The sequence below is a fragment of the Saprolegnia diclina genome (assembly GCF_000281045.1).
Source record: "Saprolegnia diclina VS20 unplaced genomic scaffold supercont1.3, whole genome shotgun sequence".
NCBI classification, from domain to species: Eukaryota; Oomycota; class Saprolegniomycetes; order Saprolegniales; family Saprolegniaceae; genus Saprolegnia; species Saprolegnia diclina.
This window is the reverse complement of record NW_008246070.1, coordinates 141560-162520: the sequence shown is the minus strand read 5'-3', so window position 1 is coordinate 162520 and position 20961 is coordinate 141560. Positions and strand designations below refer to the sequence as shown.

At 60.4% G+C, this 20961-nt stretch overlaps 12 protein-coding genes across 13 annotated transcripts; 7 read left to right on the top strand and 5 right to left on the bottom strand.

The window, feature by feature from the left end:
* The first annotated feature begins 233 nt into the window (after window positions 1-233).
* Window positions 234-2042, top strand: SDRG_01157 (hypothetical protein). Its single transcript, XM_008606673.1, has 8 exons — window positions 234-404; window positions 451-487; window positions 541-718; window positions 769-804; window positions 853-954; window positions 995-1285; window positions 1333-1489; window positions 1539-2042. The coding sequence occupies exons 1-8, from the start codon at window positions 257-259 to the stop codon at window positions 1970-1972; spliced, it is 1383 nt and encodes a 460-aa protein (XP_008604895.1). The 5' UTR covers window positions 234-256; the 3' UTR covers window positions 1973-2042.
* An 18-nt stretch (window positions 2043-2060) lies between these two features.
* Window positions 2061-3071, bottom strand: SDRG_01156 (hypothetical protein; the record flags this gene model as incomplete). Its single annotated transcript, XM_008606672.1, has 1 exon — window positions 2061-3071. The coding sequence occupies one exon, from the start codon at window positions 3069-3071 to the stop codon at window positions 2061-2063; it is 1011 nt and encodes a 336-aa protein (XP_008604894.1).
* A 217-nt stretch (window positions 3072-3288) lies between these two features.
* On the top strand, window positions 3289-4199 carry SDRG_01155 (hypothetical protein; the record flags this gene model as incomplete). Its single annotated transcript, XM_008606671.1, has 5 exons — window positions 3289-3438; window positions 3482-3592; window positions 3632-3692; window positions 3741-3831; window positions 3884-4199. The coding sequence occupies 5 exons, from the start codon at window positions 3289-3291 to the stop codon at window positions 4197-4199; spliced, it is 729 nt and encodes a 242-aa protein (XP_008604893.1).
* A 66-nt stretch (window positions 4200-4265) lies between these two features.
* On the bottom strand, window positions 4266-7203 carry SDRG_01154 (hypothetical protein). The gene is made up of 3 exons (XM_008606670.1): window positions 6135-7203; window positions 5168-6083; window positions 4266-5116 (listed from the first exon to the last, which is right to left on the bottom strand). The coding sequence occupies exons 1-3, from the start codon at window positions 7154-7156 to the stop codon at window positions 4301-4303; spliced, it is 2754 nt and encodes a 917-aa protein (XP_008604892.1). The 5' UTR covers window positions 7157-7203; the 3' UTR covers window positions 4266-4300.
* Window positions 7204-7723: 520 nt separating this feature from the next.
* SDRG_01153 (hypothetical protein) lies at window positions 7724-8744 on the top strand. Its single transcript, XM_008606669.1, has 5 exons — window positions 7724-7976; window positions 8024-8061; window positions 8107-8190; window positions 8236-8280; window positions 8329-8744. Exons 1-5 carry the CDS (start codon window positions 7735-7737, stop codon window positions 8574-8576), a joined length of 657 nt encoding a protein of 218 aa, XP_008604891.1. The 5' UTR covers window positions 7724-7734; the 3' UTR covers window positions 8577-8744.
* Window positions 8745-9002: 258 nt separating this feature from the next.
* Window positions 9003-11081, top strand: SDRG_01152 (hypothetical protein; the record flags this gene model as incomplete). The annotated part of the gene is made up of 1 exon (XM_008606668.1): window positions 9003-11081. One exon carries the CDS (start codon window positions 9003-9005, stop codon window positions 11079-11081), a length of 2079 nt encoding a protein of 692 aa, XP_008604890.1.
* On the bottom strand, window positions 10950-11773 carry SDRG_01151 (hypothetical protein). Its single transcript, XM_008606667.1, has 3 exons — window positions 11550-11773; window positions 11333-11508; window positions 10950-11290 (listed from the first exon to the last, which is right to left on the bottom strand). Exons 1-3 carry the CDS (start codon window positions 11700-11702, stop codon window positions 11098-11100), a joined length of 522 nt encoding a protein of 173 aa, XP_008604889.1. The 5' UTR covers window positions 11703-11773; the 3' UTR covers window positions 10950-11097.
* A 374-nt stretch (window positions 11774-12147) lies between these two features.
* Window positions 12148-14129, top strand: SDRG_01150 (hypothetical protein). The gene is made up of 6 exons (XM_008606666.1): window positions 12148-12483; window positions 12529-12940; window positions 12988-13409; window positions 13453-13600; window positions 13650-13852; window positions 13901-14129. The coding sequence occupies exons 1-6, from the start codon at window positions 12151-12153 to the stop codon at window positions 14096-14098; spliced, it is 1716 nt and encodes a 571-aa protein (XP_008604888.1). The 5' UTR covers window positions 12148-12150; the 3' UTR covers window positions 14099-14129.
* SDRG_01149 (hypothetical protein) lies at window positions 14083-15121 on the bottom strand (the record flags this gene model as incomplete). Its single annotated transcript, XM_008606665.1, has 4 exons — window positions 14083-14266; window positions 14316-14734; window positions 14783-14946; window positions 14991-15121. Coding segments are annotated over 4 exons (808 nt in total), but the record flags the coding sequence as incomplete, so codon positions are not given.
* A 1497-nt stretch (window positions 15122-16618) lies between these two features.
* On the top strand, window positions 16619-18089 carry SDRG_01148 (the record flags this gene model as incomplete). Of its 2 annotated transcripts, XM_008606664.1 has the most annotated exons (3): window positions 16619-16642; window positions 16693-17094; window positions 17938-18089. In XM_008606664.1, the coding sequence occupies exons 2-3, from the start codon at window positions 16806-16808 to the stop codon at window positions 18087-18089; spliced, it is 441 nt and encodes a 146-aa protein (XP_008604886.1). In that variant the 5' UTR covers window positions 16619-16642; window positions 16693-16805. The 2 variants fall into 2 exon arrangements, with proteins under 2 accessions (XP_008604886.1, XP_008604885.1); XM_008606663.1 differs by having other exon boundaries at window positions 16624-17094.
* A 258-nt stretch (window positions 18090-18347) lies between these two features.
* SDRG_01147 (hypothetical protein) lies at window positions 18348-19319 on the top strand (the record flags this gene model as incomplete). Its single annotated transcript, XM_008606662.1, has 4 exons — window positions 18348-18416; window positions 18459-18486; window positions 18537-18796; window positions 18840-19319. 4 exons carry the CDS (start codon window positions 18348-18350, stop codon window positions 19317-19319), a joined length of 837 nt encoding a protein of 278 aa, XP_008604884.1.
* On the bottom strand, window positions 19232-20705 carry SDRG_01146 (hypothetical protein). Its single transcript, XM_008606661.1, has 3 exons — window positions 20491-20705; window positions 20275-20438; window positions 19232-20227 (listed from the first exon to the last, which is right to left on the bottom strand). The coding sequence occupies exons 1-3, from the start codon at window positions 20659-20661 to the stop codon at window positions 19369-19371; spliced, it is 1194 nt and encodes a 397-aa protein (XP_008604883.1). The 5' UTR covers window positions 20662-20705; the 3' UTR covers window positions 19232-19368.
* Window positions 20706-20961: the final 256 nt, after the last annotated feature.

Below are 20961 nucleotides of genomic sequence, written 5' to 3'. Positions count from 1 at the left end.
CACTCGTGGTCCACGATTATACAAACGGCTAAGTCAAGTTTCGAAAAGGTGCCACCAGCCGGAACCGTTCCCGTCCAAGATCGTCGCCCTTGGCCTTTCTTGTACTTGTATTTTGTATGTACCTGAGCCAGTTCGTAGAAGATACGCTTGATTGAGGCAGTCTCGAGACTCTTGTAGATAACACGTATACCGGCTTTGTCTAGTCAACACGAGCGGTTTCGAGGTCGAACTCTTGGCGCTCACAAGTCGCTTTGCCATGTTGACCACGCAGGCGTGGAACCGCTATGAGCTGGCGATGCACCTGCTAAACTATGTGCATTTCGAGCTCGCGGCCAAGCGCCCAACGCTCGTCAAGGCCGACACGCCCCGCACGACGCGCCTCCTGCAGCGCTGCACGCTTCTGCGTACTTGATGCATGGATGATTGCCGCATCTCATGCCAACGTTCTAGTCGAAAAGTACCATCCGACGTGGTTTCTCTGCAACGGGTACGACCATGACACACAACGACTGGTCGCGAACTATGGTCCTGCGCACGTAGCCACCTGCAGACGTTCATGGTCATTGTGAGCGACTCGCAGCCGCCCGTCCTGTACAAGCGGCAAGAACTCGTGCTGGACGACGGTGGCACGGTCTCGCTCGACTGGGCGCTGCCTTCGTCTGTCTCGGGCCACACCGACGACGACAGCGCACTCGCCGACCTCGACGTACCCACGATCGTACTCTATCCCTATCCGATGCGGCCACCTCATGAACAGTCCCACTCTAGCTGCTCCTGCATGGCTTGTCGGGCGGCAGCCACGAGGTACGAGGTGACACACCGTCTATCGTGGAGGCTCCATCGCCATCGTAGGAGTACATGATGCAGACGGCCGAGAAGCTCCTGCGCAAAGGGTACCGCGTCGTCGTCATGAACGCGCGCGGCTGCTCCAACACGCCCGTGACGACGCCCAAGGTCCGTATTCTTGTCGGTGTCAGCTCACAGTGGATGCTAGCTCTTTTGCCCCGCGTACACGCAAGACGTGCGGGAGGTCGTCGCGTACTTGCGCAACGAGCACATGCACACGACGACGCCGTTTCTCGCCGTCGGCTTCTCGCTCGGTGCCAACATTTTGACCAAGTACGTGGGCGAAGAAGGCTCAAATTGCACGCTTCTCGCGGCCGTCTCGGTCGGCAACCCGTACGACTTTGTGGCGACCAACATTCACATCACGCACTCGTGGTTCCGCCGCCACGTGTACAACGCCGCGATGACCAAGAACTTGCTCCAGCTCGTCTTCCACTTGGTCTAGTTTATCGTTGTCACTGCTTATTTCTAATAATGTGTACGTAGAGCGACGCCCACGAGCAGCTCAAAGACCACCCGGACGTCGACCTCTCGCAGCTGGAGCAGGCCAAGACGCTGACCGAGTACGACAATTTGTATTCGCGCCACGTCTTTGGGTACGAGACGCCGATGGACATGTACCGTGACGCTTCAAGCACCGCCTGTAAATACGCTGGACTAGTGTGCAATAAGATGCTTATTGATGCGCCTAGACATCAAGGACATTGCGATTCCGATGCTTTGCGTCTCGTCGGACGACGACCCGATTTGCACGAACTCGGCGATCCCGTACAAGGAGTGCCAAGAGAACCCGAACATCGTGCTCGCCGTGACGCACACAGGCGGCCACCTCGGCTTCTTCACGGGCAACGGGCTCTCGGCGTCACCCGAGCGCTGGTGCGTCGACGTCATTGAGCAGTACTGCTCCAGCGTTCTGGAACTAGCTGAAGACGACGGACATTTGACCAAGGAGTCGATCAAGAAGGTGCAGTCGCTGCCCAACCTCCTCCATTTAGACACAGCACTGCACGAGCCGGAAGACGACGACATCGAGCCCGCGGTGTCTTCGCTCGTCTCGTGGGATGTACTGGGCTACGCTGCGCTCGGCATCGGCGCCTACATGTGCTGGAAGCGCGTCGTGGCGTGAGAATATTGTGGTGAATATCGTAATATATATATATATATATGTGTGTATCTATATACAGAGAGTCGTACAAGCCGGTATCCTTCCCTCGTTACCACACAAACGGCGCTTGGAGGAACGGGGATCGAAGCGCATGAGGCCGAGGGCGAGCCTGGACCGGTCGGCGCGGCAGGACGACGACAAGGGTCCCGTTGGGGTGGAGCTGGTACGAGAGATTGCGAACGTCGATGAGCTGGAGGGCAAATTGCTCGCGAAGGAGGAAGCGGCCGTAGGTGGGCGACGTCATTGACGGCAGCTTGTAGCCCGTCACTTGCAAGACGCCGTCGGGGGTGATCGACACGCTCAGGTTGGCAGGATCGACGCCAGACAGGTTGGCAACGAGGGCGAGACCGTCGAAGTGTCGCCGGATCTCATACGCCGGCCGCCAAATCGGCAGCTTGGCCACATCTGCGGGCGACAGAGGCTCGTTCGTCATCGCTTCGTCTTCTTCTTCTTCGCCGTCGTCCTGGTTGTCATCTTCAGCGTCTTCTTCGGCGTCGTCTTCGGCATCGTCCTGGTCGTCATCTTTGGCGTCGTTCTGGTCGTCTTTCTCGTCGGCCTGATCGTCCATAGGCTCATCGACGTTGTCGTCGTTGTCGCACTGGTTGTCGATAGTGTCATTTGCAGCCTTGGTCGGGGAGGATGGAGGCGTCTCGGGGGCAAAAGGCGCGAGGAGACGCGACGCAAAGGCCGAGAGGTGGTCGCACTTGGCCTTGAGCGCATCGGCGTCGCAGAGGAGGTCTTGAATGCGAAGGACTGTCTGCTTGCGCTGGAGGCGGATGGTTGGGTCGCCGTCGCTCAGCACCAAGTCGAGGTCGCATAAGAGGCGCGTCAAGAGCTCGCCCTGCTCCAAGACGCGGAAGCGGTGGGCTTGGAGCTGCAACATGGTCTTCTTGTAGATCGTCGCATGGTCCTTCGCGGGTAGCGCGGCGCAGAGCCACTTGGCGCCCATGACGGCGGCGGCGACGATCTGGTGCTGGTGCGGGAGGCGCGACTGCAGTCGGTCTTGGATTGGGTTGATGCGATCAGCGATCGCTTCGAGCTGCTTGGAAGCTGTTGTCATGTTGAGTGCAAATGAGAAATGAGAAATGAGAGCTTTGGTGAGCTGGCGCGCCCGTGGCTTTTCCAGTCGGTTCTAGAAATTCGCGCATTTCGATTGGCGTCTCGAACTTGCCGCGGCTTCTGATTGGTCAATATAGTATACTGTAGAAGCGAATATGCATCCACGTACAAGTATTGAGAGGTTTCGGGTTTCACCGAAGAAACAAAATCTTGTCCCGATGGACGGCTTCGACTACGTGGGCGACGAGGACCAGTGTCTCCTGCTCACGGACGGCTTCGCCCGCTTCATCCAAGTGCTCTTGGGCTTCTGCGCTATGGGCGTGCTCTACGTCAAGCGCGAGCTCGAGCAGCCCAAGCGCTCCTTCAACGTAACCTACGTGGCAGCCGCTGGTAGCCCATGGCGCGATGTAGGTCTGGACCTATGACGTGAGCAAGCAAGGCATCGGCGCGCTCATGATCCACATGCTCAACATCCTGCTCTCCATCTTCTTGACACGCAGGGCCGACGTCAGCGACGACGAGGTGCGTATGGTCGTCTTGGCATCACTCAGTGTACTCTAGTGTGCAATCTACTTTATGACGTTCCTCATTGACGCGACGCTTGGCACTCTTCTCGTGCTAAGTAGATACTTGCGTGCATGCTATTGCAAGCTCATGCGACCATGCGTAGTTCTGCTTCGCCAGATGAAGAAGCTGGCGACGCGGTTGCAGTGGACATCGATCATGCGCTCGGGCGAGTACGGCGACCCGCCCAACTTTCGGTTCGCGTCGAATCATTGCAAAGCAGTGGAGCGCTCATGGCACGACGCGTAGCATTTGGCTCAAGCAGCTTCTCGCCTACGTCGTGCTGCTGCTGACCATGAAGTGCCTCGTCATCCTCCTCATGTACACGGCCTACAAGCAGCTCGCGGCGATCGCAACGTCCGCGTTTGCCGTCTTCGCGCGCCACCGCCACTTGGAACTCGTCCTCGTCATGATCCTCGGTCCGTGCGCCATCAACGTCATCCAGTTCTGGGTCCTCGACAACGTCCTCAAGACTACAACGACGACCGCCAAAGGCGAGTACGTGGCAACGCCCACGACCGACGACGGTGACGCCAGTCTCCTCGACGACACGCCGTCACCCTAGTTTCTCCTCTGTCTCTGTCTCGTGACGACGTCGCGTCCTCATGCCATGACGACTCGCATCACCGTGTCTTCGTATTAAATATGCACAATCTATTCAAGTTCTTATTTGTGGGACTGGTGCAGCTTGTCCTTTTGCATTTGCTGGCGCCGTTTCTGGATGAGCTCTTCGACCGAGAGCCCGCCGGTCGTATACGTCGAGGGCTTGCTGGCTTCGGGCGCCGGCGGCGGGTCGTTGCTGTTGGCGTTGCGCAGCGCGACGATCGAGGCGTTGACGAGCCGCTGCAGCGCGTGCACTTCGCGGCAGAGCCACTTGGCCGGCTCGCCAACGCGGTCGACGCCGCCGGCGGTCTCGAGCGTTGCGTCACTCGCTCGCGCGATCGCGTCGACGAGCGCCTTGATCTTCTGCTCCATGATGGTCTGGACCGCCTTGCGCTCCTTCGTGAGCGTGTCGCAGCGGCTCTGGAGGTCGACGTGCTTGGCGTCCCGCACGGCCGACGACTCGATCTTTTCGCGCATCGCGTACTCGACCGAGACCTTCTCGGACCGGACGTCTTCGAGCTCTTTGAGCGCGCGGCTGTACTCGGCCGTCTGCGCCTCGAGCACGCAATGGAGCTCGGCGATCTTCTCGTCCGCCGACAAGAGCCGGTCCTTTGGCGGCGTCGCATTGTTATCGAGCTTGGCCGAATTGTAGACAGTCGGACGCTCGTACGGCACGTACTGCTTCGCGCTTCCTTCGGGCGACGGCCGCTGCTGCTTGAAGCCCCACTCGCCGAGCGCCTTGATGAGCTCGGCGTTCTTGTTGGGCGACGTCGCGTTGTGCTCCATCGTCACCCGCTGCAAGTGGATGAGCTGCGCCGTCTTCTCGTCGAGCTTTTCTTCGAGCGCCTTTTGGTGCCGGTCGTACGCATCGAGCTCGTCCTAGTTGATCCAAGGTAGCGTAAAGGCAGGAGAAGCGACGAACGAACGAACCTGCAGCGCCATGATCTGCTCGTCGCGCTCGTTGAGGCGCTGCGTGAGCGCAATCATTATGTCTCGCTGCTTGAGCAAGAGCTGCTTGTACCGATCGACCTGCGCCTTCTCTTCTTCGATCGTCTCGCGCTCCTTCTCCAAGTCGGCCAGTCGACACTCGTACTCTTTGCGAATCCGGTCTTGCTGCTCTTTCAACGCGAGTCGAAACTGCGGGTCTTCGGTCGAAAACTCGGTGCTTTCCGTCGACGACGTCGACGTGGGCGGCTTCTTTTGGTGGCTCATGAGCATCTGCGACGTGAGCATGATGATGCGTTGCTCCAGCTTCTTCTTCTCTTCCTTCTCGAGCATGAACTCGAGGCTGCGCTGCTCCAGCGCGCGGATCGCGGCCATCTTGTCTTCCTCGGCGCGCCGGCGCTGCTCGTCGAGCTCGAGGAGCCGCCGCTTATCGACGACGTTCCGGTTCTTCTCCTCCAACTCGGCGCGGAGCCGCTTGAGCTCGCGCTCGTACTTGCGCAGGAGCGATTTTTGGTCCAAGTCTTCGTTGACGCGCGCTTCGTTCTTGATGTTTTTCGCGCGGTTGGCAAACTTGAGCGTCGACAGCGACTCGACGATCGCCTCGAGCGCCGGCGAGATCATCGCCATCATGGTCGTCTTGCAGTTGCCGCCGAGCGAGTCTTCGAGAATTCGGGTCAGCTTCGAGTCGCGGTACGGAATGTGCTGCCGCCCGCGCGCGTCGGTGAGCGCCGCGATGACATTTCCCAAGGCCGAGAGCGACTGGTTGATCTTCTTGCTTTCTTCGAGGCGCTGGCCGGTCGCACCCGAAAGCCGGACGCGCTCCGAGCCGGCCAAGTCGACGAGGTTGAGCTTCCCGACCTTGAAGCTCTGACGCACGAGCGACTCGAGTTTGGTGCGGTCTCTACTCAAACAACTCTAAATCGACACGTGGCCACTCGTACTCCGGACGCACCGCGTTGGCTGCGAGTTGACGAGCGCTGTGAACTCCTCGAGCGCGATCTCCTTCCCGGTCGTGTCGACGTACATGGTCTGGCTCTGCTCGGCGATGATGATAAAGACGGCGTGGGACCGCGACGAAATCTCGTTCATCTTGGTGCTGCCCGTCGCGCGCATCGCGCCACCGCGCTCCATGAGCCCGTAAATCTCCTCTGGCGACCGCACGACCCACTCGGAGAGCCCTTCGACAAACACGCCCCGCTTCTTGTCTTCGCGGATCGTCAAGTTGTTGCGCTCGGGCTTGAGGAGGTCCGAGATCGACTCGTTGTAGATCTGGAGGTACGACGCGCGCACGAGGAAGCGCATGCGAGCGCTCACATTTGCCTGAATATGCAGGAAGATCTGCTCGATCGCGCGCGGAATGATCCCCCGATCCTCCAAGGAGCTGCCGCCGCTCGAGTTGAAGCCCTCCATGGTGTACGTCTTGCCCGTGCCCGTCTGCCCATAGGCAAAGATCGTCGCGTTGTAGCCTTCGAGCGACGACTCGACGACCGCTTTGGCTGTGTTTTCGTAGACGGCGCGCTGTGTGCTGTGCTGGTCGTACACGTGGTCGAACGAGAACGAGTGGTTGCTGTACGACGAGCCGGCGTTGAGAAGCGACGGGTCGTCCGGCGGGTGCGACGAATCCGAGACGCTGAGGTAGTGCCCCGACGGGTCCACGGCCACGACGTTCTGGAACGGCTTGTCGCTCTGGAGCTCGCGCGGCAGCGGCGGCCGGACGCGGATCACGACCTTAAAGTTAGACCCGTACCGATGGCTTACACTCGAGCTGTGGCTGCTGATCGAGTCGCGGTCGTCGTCGTCGTCAAGAACGACCGGCGCTCGGCGCGCAGAGGGCGACGGGGTCGCGTCGCGTGCGACCTGGCGCTTGAGCGCTGTCGTCCGCGCGACTGAGCTCGTAGGGCGACTCAGTGGCTTGCTTCCGCGGGGCGATGCAGTGTAGTCGTACATGGCACCGCTCTTCATACCTCCATGCATTCACCTGCGCGCGGACCAGCCAAGCGTCTTATTCCAAGGAAGGAAGGATACCGAGTGGCGTCTCGTCAAGATATGTTTGCCGGATACGACGCCGGATAACGGGCCGTGATCGCGTGGCGGCACCAGCGATCAGGAATGCAGACGCGTCGGCAGGCCGTCGCCAGGAGCTCCAACGCGTCAGTCGTCGTCTGCGCTATGACGAGCGTGGCTGACAGCCCGGGATGCAGGCCAGCGCACGAGCTCGTGTCGACCTGTCGTAGGCGATGCCGAAGCCAAGCGTCAAGTGGCCAGGCATGCTCTTGTTGGCGTGCGGGAAGCTACCGCTGCGAGCTGTCAGTAAGGGCAGGCAAGGCGGAATCAAAATGCATTCTTATATTGACCCTTGGGGCAGGCGACATGTCGAGCATCGGAGGTCTTCTGTGCTGTGCTCGCTCAGCCAGGTATGCATCCGGTTAAATGCGCACAAAACCTTGGTCGTGTTTAAACAGTTTGCCGTGTTGCGTTTATGGCTTTGAGAAAGTAAAACGCGAAGGTTAAATGCGTTTTGCTTGGCGAAGTCGAATAACCATTTTCGAAGGATGGACCGCTTCAAGGAGCTCGACCAGCAGCGCGCCACGATCGAGGCCGAGATCGCGCTCATCGTGGAGGAGCTGACGTCAGGACCCAACCCCGCCGGGCTCAAGGGCCCGCTCATCGACGCCGAAGGCTTTCCCCGCGGAGACATTGACGTCTACACCGTTCGCCACAAGCGCCACCGCTTCGCCTGCCTCCAGACCGACCTCAAGTTCGTGATGAAGGACATTGAAGACGTGATGGCCGGGTACGCTCGGCGCCATAGCCTATCAAAACTTATGGTATGTGGCGCAGCATCTACTCTGCAAGCAAGCCCGCGGTCCCGACCCCAGGTACGAGTTCCATGAAATCGTTGCCGGCCTCATAAGCCGCTGCAGCCCAAGCGCCCGTGCGGCCTCCCGCGCCCATTCGGACTCCAGAGAAAGAAGCGCCTCTGCTTGTCAAGGTTGACGACCCTGTCGGTACGTCTCGACTGCGATAAACAGCGTCCTACGGTCAACATCTAGTGCTCGAGATGGCGCCGTTCGCGCTTGTCGACTCGGTCCAGCCTGGTGCGTTGCTTGCACATACATGCCTAGGTCTTCTCACGGCGTGACTAGACTCGCCCGCAAGCGAAGCGGGCCTCGAGGCCTACGATAGCATCATTGCGTTCGGGAGTGCCAACGCCACCAACCACCGCGACCTCGCTGCCGTGCGCGACATTGTGCTCCGCAACATGAACATGCCGATCGAGGTTGTTGTCGAGCGCAACGACAGCGACCGCTTCCGCCTCCAGCTCACGCCGCACCAATGGCTCGGCAATGGCGTCCTCGGCTGCCTCCTCGTCCCGTACAAGCACAGCGGGTAGCCTACACCGTACTAAGCCTTCGCTCATACCATGTTGATATTGCACTAACTTTGGCTCTCATGACGCGATGCACTCGCCTCGTATCGATCCCGCGTCTCGCTCTCTCGTAAAGCATCTACACTCGAGAAATCCGAACTGATGACGCCAAATGAGCTGTTTCATGCAGAAGCTAGCACGAGGACTCGGGGCTTGATCAATATGGCATCACAAGCAACGAAGGTTGGCCTGTAGGATTGCCGCAGCTGTAGATAGACTATCGCCCTGTAGTCTCATTCGACTCGGTGAATGCGAGCATCCGTGGGGCCAAGATGGGGCGTCGCGAAACGTCCTTGGGTCCATGTTGCTGTCGGTGGCCGCCATTGCCACCACCAACCGCAAGAACGTCGCTGCCTTTCGCACTTTGAAAAAGGCCAACGAGCGGGAGCAATGGACTCGTCGTCCGACGCTAATCTCGATGACGTCGCCGTTACGCTCGAGTCGGACGACACGAGTCGCATGCGCACGTACTGCGCAAGTGAGCACTGCGCGAGCGTGTGGTTTCAGGCGCCGATGCCGACGAACGCCGCAGTCTATTACCAGCACGACTACAAGGTGTACGACTACCTCCAGCTCATTCTCCATCTGTTCGATCCCAAGCCAATGCACTTTTGCGCCAAGTGCCACGAGACCCTCTCGCCCAAGGAGAAGGCGCAATGCAGTGGCCACGACGGCTCGTGGACCATCTTTGGTACGTCCCGCGTCGAAAAGTACGACCTCTACGTCTCCTTTGTCGCGCTAAGTCGGCGCTTTGCGATGCCACTACTCGTCTCGCTCGTCGGCTTTCCGCTCGTCGCGCTGCTGCAAGCGCTTCGGTGCCCGCTGCCCGCCCGAATCACCGAGCTCTATGCGCACCTGCCCCGCTTCCACGCATTTCTGTCGTGGGCTTACCTCTGGGCGACGTACGCCAGTATCGTCTTCTCCTTGCCATTCACAGCCCAAGTGCTCTTCTGGGGCCTCCTCGAGCTCTACACGGTGTTCCTCCTCGTTGTCGGACTCGCGTTTGCGACGACGCTCAAGCAGCGCGGCCGGTACACTGCGCGCTACCAACTCTTTTTCGCTCTCCAAGCGATCGTGTTTCCGAGCGCGTGCCTCCTCCTCCCGCTCAATTTGATCTTGTCGATCCCCAACACGCACCTCCTCGGCCTCACGACGGACCTCCGGACGCTGGAGCTCGTCGACGACCACGAACGGCCCTTGGAGCCGAGCTTTCTCCCCAAGCACTTTGCATCGACGCGGCTCGCGCGGTCGATTCGGTCGACGCTCGTCAAGTGGGCGATCCGGCTTGTCGTGCTCGTCAACTGCACCATGGGCCTCAACCTGCTCCTGATGCTCTCGTGGACAACGTGGGTGCTGCCGACGACCCCGATTCTCCTCCCCGGCTTCAACACGCTCGTCAACTCCCCAGACAACGTCCTCTACAGCGTCAAGGGCCACGTCACGTCGAGCTGTACACCGGGCGCGATGAGCCAGAGCGTCCAAGGTATCTGGAGCTTCTTGCTGGAGCCGACGCCGACGACCGCGCGGGGTCTCCCCACGCTGGTGCTTGGGTTTCGTACTGAGACGAACGAGCCGGCAACCTTCCGCTTGGAGAACGCAGCGTCGCTCGACGTCCGGGGCCAAGAAAGCACGTCGTTTTCGTTTGTCGCCAAGCACGGACAGGCGGCGTTCAGCTTCCTCGGGACCTTTTACAACACCACGTGCGGCGACGTGCAGGCGCTCACGCCGCGCCTCGAGACCGTCTACGCCGACATCTCGCTGCAGCACTACTTGGACCTCGTGCACGGCGCGCGGGTCGTGGCGCCGATCCCGGCCTTTCTGCTCACCAAGTTCCTCTTCCAAATGTGCTTCATCCCGCAGTGCGTCGGCACGTGTACGCTGGTCATCTGGACGTTGTGGCGGCAGTTTGACGCACTCACACCGCGCATCAGTTTGACGCGAGGCCGGAACGTTCTCGCTTGGTTCCGCCTCCGCTGCGCGGTGGTCGCGACCGTCAAGCTCTACGCGACCTTTGTGCAAGTGCTCGTGTCACTGGCCATGATTCAGTTTGTCGTTGCTGTTGGCGGCCTGGCAGTCTACTGCCTCACGGGGACGGCGCCGATGCCGACGTACTATCTGCTCATGGCGGCGCTCGCGGGGTCGCTCTCGATCCTATTGTACCTCTTCCCGCTCTCGTCGGTCGTGTCGCTCCAAGCCAACCACGCCGACACGCTGCGTATGCACTTGCTGCAGCTGCAAGATGCGCGCTTCTTGGCCGAGGCCGACGAGGGCCGGCGCATCGAGTACTTCAAGGCGCTCATCGACAAGATCGACCACCACGACGACTATATTCGGTACTGGGGCAAGCGACTCTCGCCCGACCAGCTGCTCGGACTCAGCGTCACGCTCGCGTCCGGCATTTCGTTTGTCGTTACCAAGTCGGTCCAGTTTAGCTGGTCGACGCTCAACCCGTGGTACATTTCATATTGAGAATCAGAGAAACAAGTTATGTATCGTCGTCGTCGAGGACGTGACCGTCGTACGTCAAGACGAGGACGTGGGAGCCGTCGAGAAAGGTGGAGCCGGGCACGAGCTTGGGCACGAGCCGTCTCGCCGGCGTGTTCATGTCAAACTCGACGAGGCCATCGCTGCCGTTGAGTGTCAGCCGCATCGCAGGCTGCGCCATCTGCGTAAAGAACCTAGCCTGTCATCGCACCTCGAGTCCCCATGGAGATGCCTACCGCTTGGCGTAGAGGCTGTAGCCGGACGCGCTGGCAAAGACGCCGATCGTACTCGGCGGCTGCTTGCCCAAGACGCCTTCAAACTCGCGCAGGTACGTCACACCCGTCGGCTTCTCTTCGTGCTTGCACTGCGTCACGATGCGGATCCGAGATGCATCCGGGAAGGCCCACATACCCTATGTGTGCTGCGTGAGAAAGGCCGGCAAATAGTTCCTACAATGTGGTCGATGCCTCCGTCCATCGACATGGCCGTCGGCGCGAGGTCGCAGCCAAGCTTCCGCAGCTCCTTAGCCACCATCTCTTCGTACGCGACGCCCTTGGCGGCGGCCGTGGCGTGCCACCGCCGACCAAACACGCTCGGCAGGCCCATCGCGCATGTCCCACCGATACGGATTCGGCATCCGCCACACTCGAAATAGTGTGATACGACGAGCGCAATCGTCTGAGGTTGCTGCGAGCGAAGCTGTTGATGCGTTGCAGGCACCTAGCACTGCGCTTTCTTTCGCAAGCATCGGCCTGTCTATGTAGCTGCCGCATCACGGCCGACCTGCCGCGCCACGGCCACTTCTCTGGCCTCGCGACGACTTCCACCAGCTTGGTGCCAACGCCAGCCTGCGACGGCAGCTCGGTGTAGTGCAGCTTGGTGTAGTGTGTGGCTACTCTAGACTGCGAGCTCAAGCATGGCTGTGAGCACAAGCAGTAGCACTGAGGTCCACCTTGACGTTGTGACTGCAGAGACAGCAGTTGCCCGACAGGTGGCGCTATCACACACTATTTACGAGGTGAGCTGTCTAACAACAAGCCATTCGCGAATTGCCATGGCTTCGTTCCAAATGCTCAATGCGCCGGCGACCGCCGTCGAAGAGATGCTCGACGGCCTTGTCGCGAGCTCGCCGCAGCTGACGCTCGTCGCCCAGCACAAGATCGTGCTGCACCGCAACTTCAAGCAGCTCCAGGCCAAGCAAGTGACGCTCCTCTCGGGCGGTGGGTCGGGCCACGAGCCGGCGCACGCGGGCTACATTGGCGACGGCATGCTCACGGGCGTCATCTGCGGCGACGTGTTTGCGTCGCCGACGACCAAGCAGGTGCTCGAGGCCATTCGCCTCGTAACTGGCCCCCACGGCTGCCTCCTCATTGTCAAGAACTACACGGTATTACCGAGCTAGTGTGGCCGATGGCCTCATCCCGATGCATAGGGCGACCGCCTCAACTTTGGTCTTGCGATCGAAAAGGCCAAGGCCGAGGGCCTCAAGGTCGAGATGGTCGTCATCGGCGACGACTGCGCGATCCAAGGCTCCAAGGCCGGACGTCGAGGCATCGCGGGGACGGTCCTCGTGCACAAGGCTGCCGGCGCGCTCGCTGCGCAAGGCCACTCGCTGGAAGAGATCCAGGCGCACGTTAATAGCCTCGCCATTGCGTCCATGGGCGTCGCCTGGAAGTCGTGCACGCTGCCGGGCCACGCTTCCAGCCAACGCGTCAAGGCCAACGAGATGGAGCTCGGCCTCGGCATCCACGGTGAGCCTGGGCTCCTCACGGTGCCGCAGGCGTCGTCCAAGGACACGACCGCGCGTCTCCTGAAGAGCATCTTTGCCGACTTGCACGTTGCGGGTATGTTCTTTTGAGTTTTGAGTTTCGATGCCCACATTGCCTTTTAGAATACGAGACGATCGCGGTGCTCGTCAACAACCTCGGGTCGACGACGGCGCTCGAGCTCAACGTCGTCGCCAACGACGTTGTCGAGTGGTGCAATGCGAAAAAGGTCCACGTGTCTCGGCTCTACGTCGGCTCGTTCATGACAGCCCTCGACATGGCCGGCGTCTCGCTCAGCGTCTGGAAGCTCAGCGACGGCCACTCGAAGTTACTCGACTTTGCTGTCTCGGCGCCCGGCTGGCCTTATGTGGCGCGCGACGACTTGAGCGAGCTGCCCAAGGTCATTACGGTGCCCGAGCCGCTGGTCGTGCCGCCGATGGCGACCGAAATGGCGTCGGGCGTCGCACCGACTGTGCGCATCGGTATCGAAGCGGCGACCGCACGCATCATCGAGGCCGAACCCCAGCTCACCGAGTGGGACGCCAAGGTCCAAACTTCTCGATACATTGATAGTTTACATCGAACTCCAGGTCGGCGATGGCGACTGCGGCGAGACGCTGCAGACCGGTGCCCAAGCGATTCGTGACGCGCTTCCATCGTACCCGCTGCACATCCCGTCGGCCACGGCGCACGCCATTGCTGCTACGGTGGCCGACGCGGTTGGTGGCACGTCTGGCGGTACTACAGTCTCGGACGCCTGGTCGTGCTCACATCGACGTCGTACTAGTGCTCTACACCATCTTTTTCACGGCCGCCGCCAACGCTCTGTATGTATTTGACCACGGCCACGCCGTCGACGGGCTCCCGACCGACGCGTGGCGCGCTGCCTTTGGCGCGGGCATTGCGGCCATTCAAAAGTACGGCGGCGCGGCCGAGGGCTCGCGCACGATGATGGACGCGCTCCTCCCGGCGATGCGCGCCAGTGCGAGCGTACACGACTCATCTTGCAGCAGCCATCTCTAAGCGTGTGCTGCGTAGGACGCGACGGGGGCGGCGCTCTGGTCTGCCATTGTGCAGGCGGCCGAAGCCGGCGCCGAGTCGACCAAGCACGTGCTCCCGAAGAACGCATTTGGCCGCTCGAGCTACGTGGGCGCCGAGTTTGCCAAGAACATTCCGGACCCGGGCGCCATGGCGGTCGCGTTCTGGCTCGCGGCGCTCGCGACAGCGTATGCATAAGCCGTCAATGGAGGGTGTAGCTTGCTGTGTGTGTGGCGGAGTGGAAGCGCAGTCTACTGTTTACGAGGAGATTACTACTGACGCGGCTTTTGCTGCATGTCTGTCAGGAGCTTGTGGCTCAAGCGCACGAGCGTCGCCCCTTCTTCCGGCGTCATGTCGCCCGCCGCACTAGACACATGCGAAGAATGAGTCGGCTCGAACGAGTGTTGATGCATACCTCCATCGCACGCGGCCCTTGGCGTCCACTAGCTGGACGTAGCCGACAAAGCTGTTGTACAGATCCAGCGTCGTACGAAAGTCGTTGCAGCGGCCAAAGTGCGTCAGCGTCTTCTCGAGGTCGGTCGTCTTGGCCTTGAGGCCGTTGCGGATCATACCGTTGAACGCCTTCCAGTACCACTCCTCGACAATGTTGAGCTGGAGAACCTGGATCGTCTTCTTGTCGCCAAGCGCCGCCTCAAAGTGGGCACGCCACGGTACGATGTGGTCAAAGCCCGAGTTCTTGAAGCACGTAAGGAGCAGCGTGAGCTTCCCGCCCGTGAGGTTCTTGATGTCGTAGTCCGAACCGTTGAGGTTGTTGACGGCGAGCGACGGCATGAGCGGCGCCTTGGCCACGGGCACGAGCTCCATGGGCGCGACCTACGCGGACATGAGCGCAAATGCAAGCACGGACGCGTGGCGGCGTACGATGACTTTGCCGTTCGTGTCGTTGAACTCCTTCATCTCCTTGAACTTGTCGGGTACGTACTCCTTCGGGCGCTTGGCGTCGATCTCCTTCATCATGTCTTCCATCGTGTGCATGGCTTCCTTCCAGTTCTCAAGCACGCTCTTGTCGGCTTGGTACACGAGCTCTACCAGCATGCTATGCATACGCATGGAGCTGCATGGAGCCTACCGCGGTCGCTGGCCATGGCCCGGCGCGGCTTGGCAGGTGGCGCCTCCGGAGGCGGCGTCGTGCTCAGGAAGCGGGCGACCGACGGCCCATGGACCGCGATGCGCGAAGTCCGCCGAATGTGCGCCAGCATTTTGGGTACTGAAGCACACCAATCGCAGATACTACGAAATACGATTCCAACTTCGAACTTCCACACTTCGAAACCTATGCAAGGCTCGAAAGATCGATCATCATGCCCATGCTTCATCCTGAAAGCACCATGCTGGAGCGAGCTGGAGTGCTTCATCGTCGTCCATGCTGGTGCATTCGTGGGTGGCCAACATGCTGAATCGACCGACGTAGAGAGACAAGAGGATGAAAAGACCAAGTGTGTCATTGTTAGGTTTAAAGTACCGCTAGAGAAAGACATGCAAGTGACTCTTTTGGTACAAAGCCCATCCACCACGTCAAGGTAGAGTCACATCGGATGGGAAAAAGATAGGTGCAATCACCGACATGCAAGAATACATGGAGTTCCCAATCGGCCTACCTCCCAGACGCGTCACTGGAAGAAGATGCAACCGTATCCCACGTGCAGACCTCGGCGGCTTGTAGATCGCGCGCCTCGTATGCCCATGTTGCCGTAGCCGACCGTGTCACCCCCGTCTCCAGACCACATACACCTTCGCGTCCGACTCGTGCTGCTCGACCCGTGGCGCGTCCTGCTGCGCGCTTGCGGTTGTACTGCTGCTGCGCTCGATCACACTGCTCCGGTGCTCTCGCGCTCGTCCTGCTGCCCGCTCGTTCAGATGCCCGCTCGTTCTGCTGCTGCTGCGCTCTTGTGCTCGTGCTCTGCGCCGTCGTATTCCGTTGCGGCGGCCATTGCGCTCGACCCGTGCTGCTGCTGCTACGTCTGCTGCCTGCTGGCGCTTCTCATGCTCGTGCTAGCGGTGCTTCTTCATGGCGCTGCCGACTTGATCGCGTTCGCTTCGTCGGGGAGGCGAGGACGCAGGGATCTATTCAAGCCTGGGCTACCGGGCGGGGCCACCGCCGTAGAATGCGAGTCTACCGCTGTCTGGGGCTCGGTGCGAATTGGGAACTGAGCAGCACAGAACGACCGCTCCGCCCACCCCGTCCGGATTGGCTGAAATCTTTAGCACCCTACCCCTCTTCTGTATACTGTATTCAAGTTCACATGTCTGCGGCCGTTGAGATGGCTTCCGATTGGCCAGCACAAAGATTCGAAACTTTCGGCTGCCCTGTCGCTTAACTGAATAGCATCAATAGTCGACTAACCACGAGGTTTAACCCAAAAACCCAGCTTCGAAATCGAACATGCCACGCGATTACATTTGATGATGACGCAGTATCACCCAGAAAAACCGTACTTTTTCGGGTGCTTTGGGATAAAGCTGTCCCTCCTCTGCAACATGGCCCTAGTCGATTAGTCGACGAAAGTGCAACGTCGCTGGTCGCATCGGGATGTGGCGGCGGCTGTGGCAGTGGACGCTGCCGCCAGTTAGCACGTACTAGTACAGTGTAATCCGTCGACCTGGGTGTGGCATGTGCAGCCATGCATCGCTATACCAGAACCCACCGTCGACAGCGTAGGCGATGCGGTGCAGTGCATGAGCATGGCGAAGGTGGCGATACACAGTCAGTCCTGCGCTACTGTATAGTAAGGACACCAGCCCGACGTTCTACCTCAAATGTGACCGAGTAGTTGCCGATGGGTTGGCGGGACGACGCGAGCGACCGCCGTTTCGACGCAGTTTCCGACGCTTCACACGCGAGAATGCAGCCGCAGTGGCGAAGCAGGTCGGCGTCGGCTACGTCATGGTCTCCGTGGTACTGAGTTGGCTCTCGCTCGTGGCGCCGTACTTGGAGAACGACTACAGCCGGCCCGACTATTACGCGAGCAATGCGTCCGATTTGCTCACGCGAAGCTTCAATATGGAGCGTGCGTTTGTACCGGCGACGGCGACCGGCTGGACCACCGGCGTCTCCCGCACCGAAGTGAGCCTCTCGCCGGCGTACCCACGCAAGCTGCTCTACGAAGAGCTCTCGGCGCCAGCGCCTGCGATACAAAGTCTGCGCGAAATGGACCGCGCAGCTCTCGATCGCTGTACTGCTGGGCAGACCTCGAGCTACGATAGCAGATGGCGTACACGTAGCGCGGCAAGAGAGGACTCGACCAACGACGAGGCCGTCAGCAGTCTCGATTTCTTCGTGGCTGCATCACTTGGCGCAGACGTTGCCGTGGCAGAGTTGGCACTCGTTGGCTTTGCGAAAGAGCCGGAAGGTCTTCTTGCAGTGCATGTACGCCGACGCATTCGCGATCACGGGCAGTGGCGGCGGCGCGTCCATCTGAATGCGGTGCGCAGCCGTGCACTTGGAAGATGTGTTGCGCAACATTGACCCAAGACGACGAACGGCCGCTTCGTGTGCAGCTGGTGCAGTGCATCAACAAGACGGCTCATACGATCGAACTCTATCGCACGCCGCTGCTGCTGGCGAACGACGTCGAGTGGTCGTTCTTTGGCTCTACGAGTGGGCCATTGGCACGCGCCAAGTCGTCTTAGTTGCACGCGACCGTGGCACCCTCGTGGCTCTCGCTGAGCCCCGACCCGGCCAACGTCCCTCAAAGCCTCGCTTTGCGGCCGGATCGTACTGCACATGCTACGTCGTCAGAAGTGCATCGAAGGTTTCAACCTCCTCGAGCTCAACCGGCTCGTCGGGTCACGGCGCTGTGCATGCTGCACTCGACGCCACTCACCTTGCGCTGCGTCGGCGCAGCCACGTGCTTTAAAGCGCCGTGTTGTCTCTTTCCACGACGGCGCTCGCTGCGTTCAAGTCGCTCTGGCTCGTCTTCGTGCTGCGTGCTGCGTGGGCAGCCTCGTGACGCCATCAAGAGCGCACTTTTCGTCTGGTCGTCAACTGTCGTCTGGACAAGCGCATGGACACGCAGCTCGCCTGTCAGAGTGCGGCGTCACCGCGACCGTCGTCGCCTATGTTTTTGAGCGCTGGTACCAGCTGCAGCTGGCGCCGGTGACGCTGCGCACGCTGCTCTTGTACACGAGCAGCTACTATATGCTCGATACGACAGCATGGTCGAAGTAGAGCGATGAGTACTCGGATCCTACGTCCGCCAATCTGGACCTGAACCTGGCGTATATCGACGTACCTCTTTGACATCAAGACGTGGCGGCGCCATTGCTTTAGCGATCTTCGACTGCCGCGTTTGGGGGCGCTCCCGCTGTCCAGCTTCTAATATCAAGTTGATGGTTGACATTCTGGTTTTGTGTATAAAACACTGTTTCAACCAGAATTTCGAATGCCATCGGAATGGTTATCCGGCACACACTTTCAAACAAGCTCATGGAGAACTGGACAGCGCGGCAGGTCGCCGAGTGGGTTACGCGGTCCGGCTTTGCCGAGTACGCGCAGGTACGACGCCATCGCATGGGCTAGCCTCATGGCGCTGCGTAGACCTTTGAGAAGAATGACATTACGGGCGGTATGTGTTGGCGCTGGCAGCAGCACCGGCTTATTATGACCATGTCCTAGATGTGCTGCCCACGATCACGAACGACGTGCTCCGGGAAGACCTCAAGGTCAGCGCGTACGGTCACCGCATCAAGCTCGTCAACGCGATCCAAAAGCTCATCGAAGCGTGCGCTACGATCCCAGCGGCGAAAGACACTGCGCCCGAAATCGCTCGCGCCTCGCCGCCCGCTGCCGCCTCGCCGCCGGTCGCCGCCGTCGAGCCCGCGCCGTCGCCAGGGTCTAGCCCACACGCGGCATCGTATTTGACGCCAGCGATTCTTGTAGCCTTGCTTTGCACTGCGCGGTGCTCACATGTACATGCAGGCGCCATTTCCTGTCGTCGAAACACCGGCCGAGGTCGCGGTCATCGAGGACCCGCGGCCGCTTCCCGAGATTCCCCGGCGCAACATGCGGTCGTTCTACAACTCGGACGTCGGCCGCGCCCTTCGCCTGGACCCGACGCGGGCACACGCGCTCGTGCAGGACACAAGCGGGAAGCGCAGCCACTGCGTACTCTGCTTCTCGATCAGCTCGACGAGCCAGCGCCGGCGCGAGATGAACACCAAGTGGCAGTGCGCAGTCTGCCAAGCGCACCTCTGCCGCACCAAGTTTGGGAAGGAAACCACGAGCTGCTACGAAAAATTCCACGCACTGCCCTTCCTGGAGCAAGTGCAGCGGCCGCGGCCCCGGCCCCGCCAGTACTTCATTCTGCCCGACTGGGACCCGGCCGTGGACTCGCTCGAGAAGCTGCGCCAACGCGCCGACCATGCGCACGACGACGAGAACGAGAACGACGAGGCGTAGACAGGGTGAAAGTGTATATAAGCGACGGGTGATGGATCACTGACAATCGTCAATCCCACTCGCCCCAGTCGTCGCGACTTGGCTCCTTGGCCTCGGCGGCGTCCTGCACCTCGGCTGCAAGGGGTGGCGCGGGCAGTGTCTCTTGTTGGGCGGCCAGCGCCGCTTCAAGAGCTTGGATCTGCGCCAGGTACGTCTCCTTCGCGGCCGCTTCGCCCGCCGCAAAGCCACTGGCTTCGGCCGACGCAACGGCAGCCTTGACCGTGACGAGCTCGGCGTCGACTTCGTCCTTCAGCTTTTTCATCTTCATCGCGCGCGCCTTCCAGAGGTCCAGCTCCTTGGCGTGCTGCGCATCGGTGGTGGTTGCTGACGGGGCTGAAGCTTCGGACTGCCGCAGCGCCCAGAGTTGCTGGGCCAACTCGAGAGAGAGCACCGAGGACGCAGGCACCTCGGGCATGGCAGCTGTCGACGAGTCGACCATTGCCTCCAAGAAGGCGCGAAGCTCGTCGCGCTCGGCTTGGGCCTCGGCGCGGATCTTGGCGACGATCGACTCGCTCTCGGCGATCCCTTCTTCGTAGCCGCTCGCCTTGGCGTCGTCAATGTGCAGCGTCATCTGCATCATCTTGGACTCGTAGTCGTCGCAGAGCGTCTTGTACTTGTCTTGCTCACTATGCTCGAGCGACCGGATCACTTGCTGGAGGTGGTCGACTTGCTCCTTCCACATCGCAACGTCTTCGGCGGCTTCGGCCGCGAGTCGCTCCTCTTCCATGCGTGCCTCGTACGCGATGCGGGCTTCGCGCTCGCGCTCTTCGCGGGCGGCTTGCTCTTGGAGCAGCTGGGCGCGCCGGGCCTCCTCCCGCTTCACCCGGGCTTCCTCTTCACGCTGCTTGGTAAACTCGCGAAAGTAGTACCTACACAACAAGTCCACTGTCAGCAAGTCGTCAAAGCACGAGTCTACCGCGTCCAGAACTCCTTGTACGAGAGCTGCTCGGGCACCATCGCCGTGTGGAGGTCCGAGATATACGTGTCGTCCTTGAGGATCGCCGCGACCTCCTCCGTCTTGTCGTCAAGGTCAAATACATCCTGGAAGGCCTTGTAGTCGTCCAGCTCCTCAAAGATGATCTACGAAGGCGTGGCCATGGGCCATCATGCCATGGGAAGGGCCATGTTCTACCTCGTCGACAGGGTTGTCTTGCTGCAGGCTCATCGAGTTGAGGAGCGTCTGCGCCTCGTCTTGGACCTGCGCGACGATGATGGAGGCCTTCTCCTGGACCTTCTCCTGGACTTGGACGACGCGCTCCTTGGCCGTCTTGGCGGCCTGGTTGGCGGCCTCATAGAGCCACATGCTGCTGCGCCTTGTCGCTTTCGAGCGAAAATCCTCGTATCCGGACGAATGCCCACCTCTCCCGAGTGTCTTTGGATCTGGTCAATCTCGCTTTGAGCCACTGTCTGCTGGAGTCCGAGGAAGAGTTATGGGCATAGACCGAGTGCGAAGGACGTCTTGTCACAATGAGCCTGCGTGCAGTTTGCCACTGCAACTGCACTGCGCTGATACCACTGGAGCTGATGACCGCTACGACCCACACCCTTGGTGGCCTACCCGCACCTGTATCCAGCATCAACATTCTGTTTTGAACAGTGTTTT

Excerpts from the sequence above, each read along its gene's own strand:
- SDRG_01157 (XM_008606673.1), top strand. The coding sequence starts at position 257 with ATGTTGACCACGCAGGCGTGGAACCGCTATGAGCTGGCGATGCACCTG. Across the intron at positions 719-768 it reads ACCTCGACGTACCCACGATC|CTGCTCCTGCATGGCTTGTC; the intron begins GTACTCTATCCC and ends GTCCCACTCTAG. Across the intron at positions 1,286-1,332 it reads TCCAGCTCGTCTTCCACTTG|AGCGACGCCCACGAGCAGCT; the intron begins GTCTAGTTTATC and ends ATGTGTACGTAG.
- SDRG_01154 (XM_008606670.1), bottom strand. The coding sequence starts at position 7,156 with ATGCATGGAGGTATGAAGAGCGGTGCCATGTACGACTACACTGCATCG. Across the intron at positions 6,084-6,134 it reads GTCAACTCGCAGCCAACGCG|AGACCGCACCAAACTCGAGT; the intron begins GTGCGTCCGGAG and ends TTGTTTGAGTAG. Across the intron at positions 5,117-5,167 it reads AGCAGATCATGGCGCTGCAG|GACGAGCTCGATGCGTACGA; the intron begins GTTCGTTCGTTC and ends TGGATCAACTAG.
- SDRG_01153 (XM_008606669.1), top strand. The coding sequence starts at position 7,735 with ATGGACCGCTTCAAGGAGCTCGACCAGCAGCGCGCCACGATCGAGGCC. Across the intron at positions 8,062-8,106 it reads GCCCGCGGTCCCGACCCCAG|CCCAAGCGCCCGTGCGGCCT; the intron begins GTACGAGTTCCA and ends AAGCCGCTGCAG. Across the intron at positions 8,281-8,328 it reads TGTCGACTCGGTCCAGCCTG|ACTCGCCCGCAAGCGAAGCG; the intron begins GTGCGTTGCTTG and ends CGGCGTGACTAG.
- SDRG_01151 (XM_008606667.1), bottom strand. The coding sequence starts at position 11,702 with ATGGGCCTGCCGAGCGTGTTTGGTCGGCGGTGGCACGCCACGGCCGCC. Across the intron at positions 11,509-11,549 it reads ACGGAGGCATCGACCACATT|GGTATGTGGGCCTTCCCGGA; the intron begins GTAGGAACTATT and ends CAGCACACATAG. Across the intron at positions 11,291-11,332 it reads TACAGCCTCTACGCCAAGCG|GTTCTTTACGCAGATGGCGC; the intron begins GTAGGCATCTCC and ends ATGACAGGCTAG.
- SDRG_01150 (XM_008606666.1), top strand. The coding sequence starts at position 12,151 with ATGGCTTCGTTCCAAATGCTCAATGCGCCGGCGACCGCCGTCGAAGAG. Across the intron at positions 12,941-12,987 it reads TGCCGACTTGCACGTTGCGG|AATACGAGACGATCGCGGTG; the intron begins GTATGTTCTTTT and ends ATTGCCTTTTAG. Across the intron at positions 13,410-13,452 it reads TCACCGAGTGGGACGCCAAG|GTCGGCGATGGCGACTGCGG; the intron begins GTCCAAACTTCT and ends ATCGAACTCCAG.
- SDRG_01146 (XM_008606661.1), bottom strand. The coding sequence starts at position 20,661 with ATGTGGCTCTATGAGGCCGCCAACCAGGCCGCCAAGACGGCCAAGGAG. Across the intron at positions 20,439-20,490 it reads AAGACAACCCTGTCGACGAG|ATCATCTTTGAGGAGCTGGA; the intron begins GTAGAACATGGC and ends ACGCCTTCGTAG. Across the intron at positions 20,228-20,274 it reads TACAAGGAGTTCTGGACGCG|GTACTACTTTCGCGAGTTTA; the intron begins GTAGACTCGTGC and ends CTTGTTGTGTAG.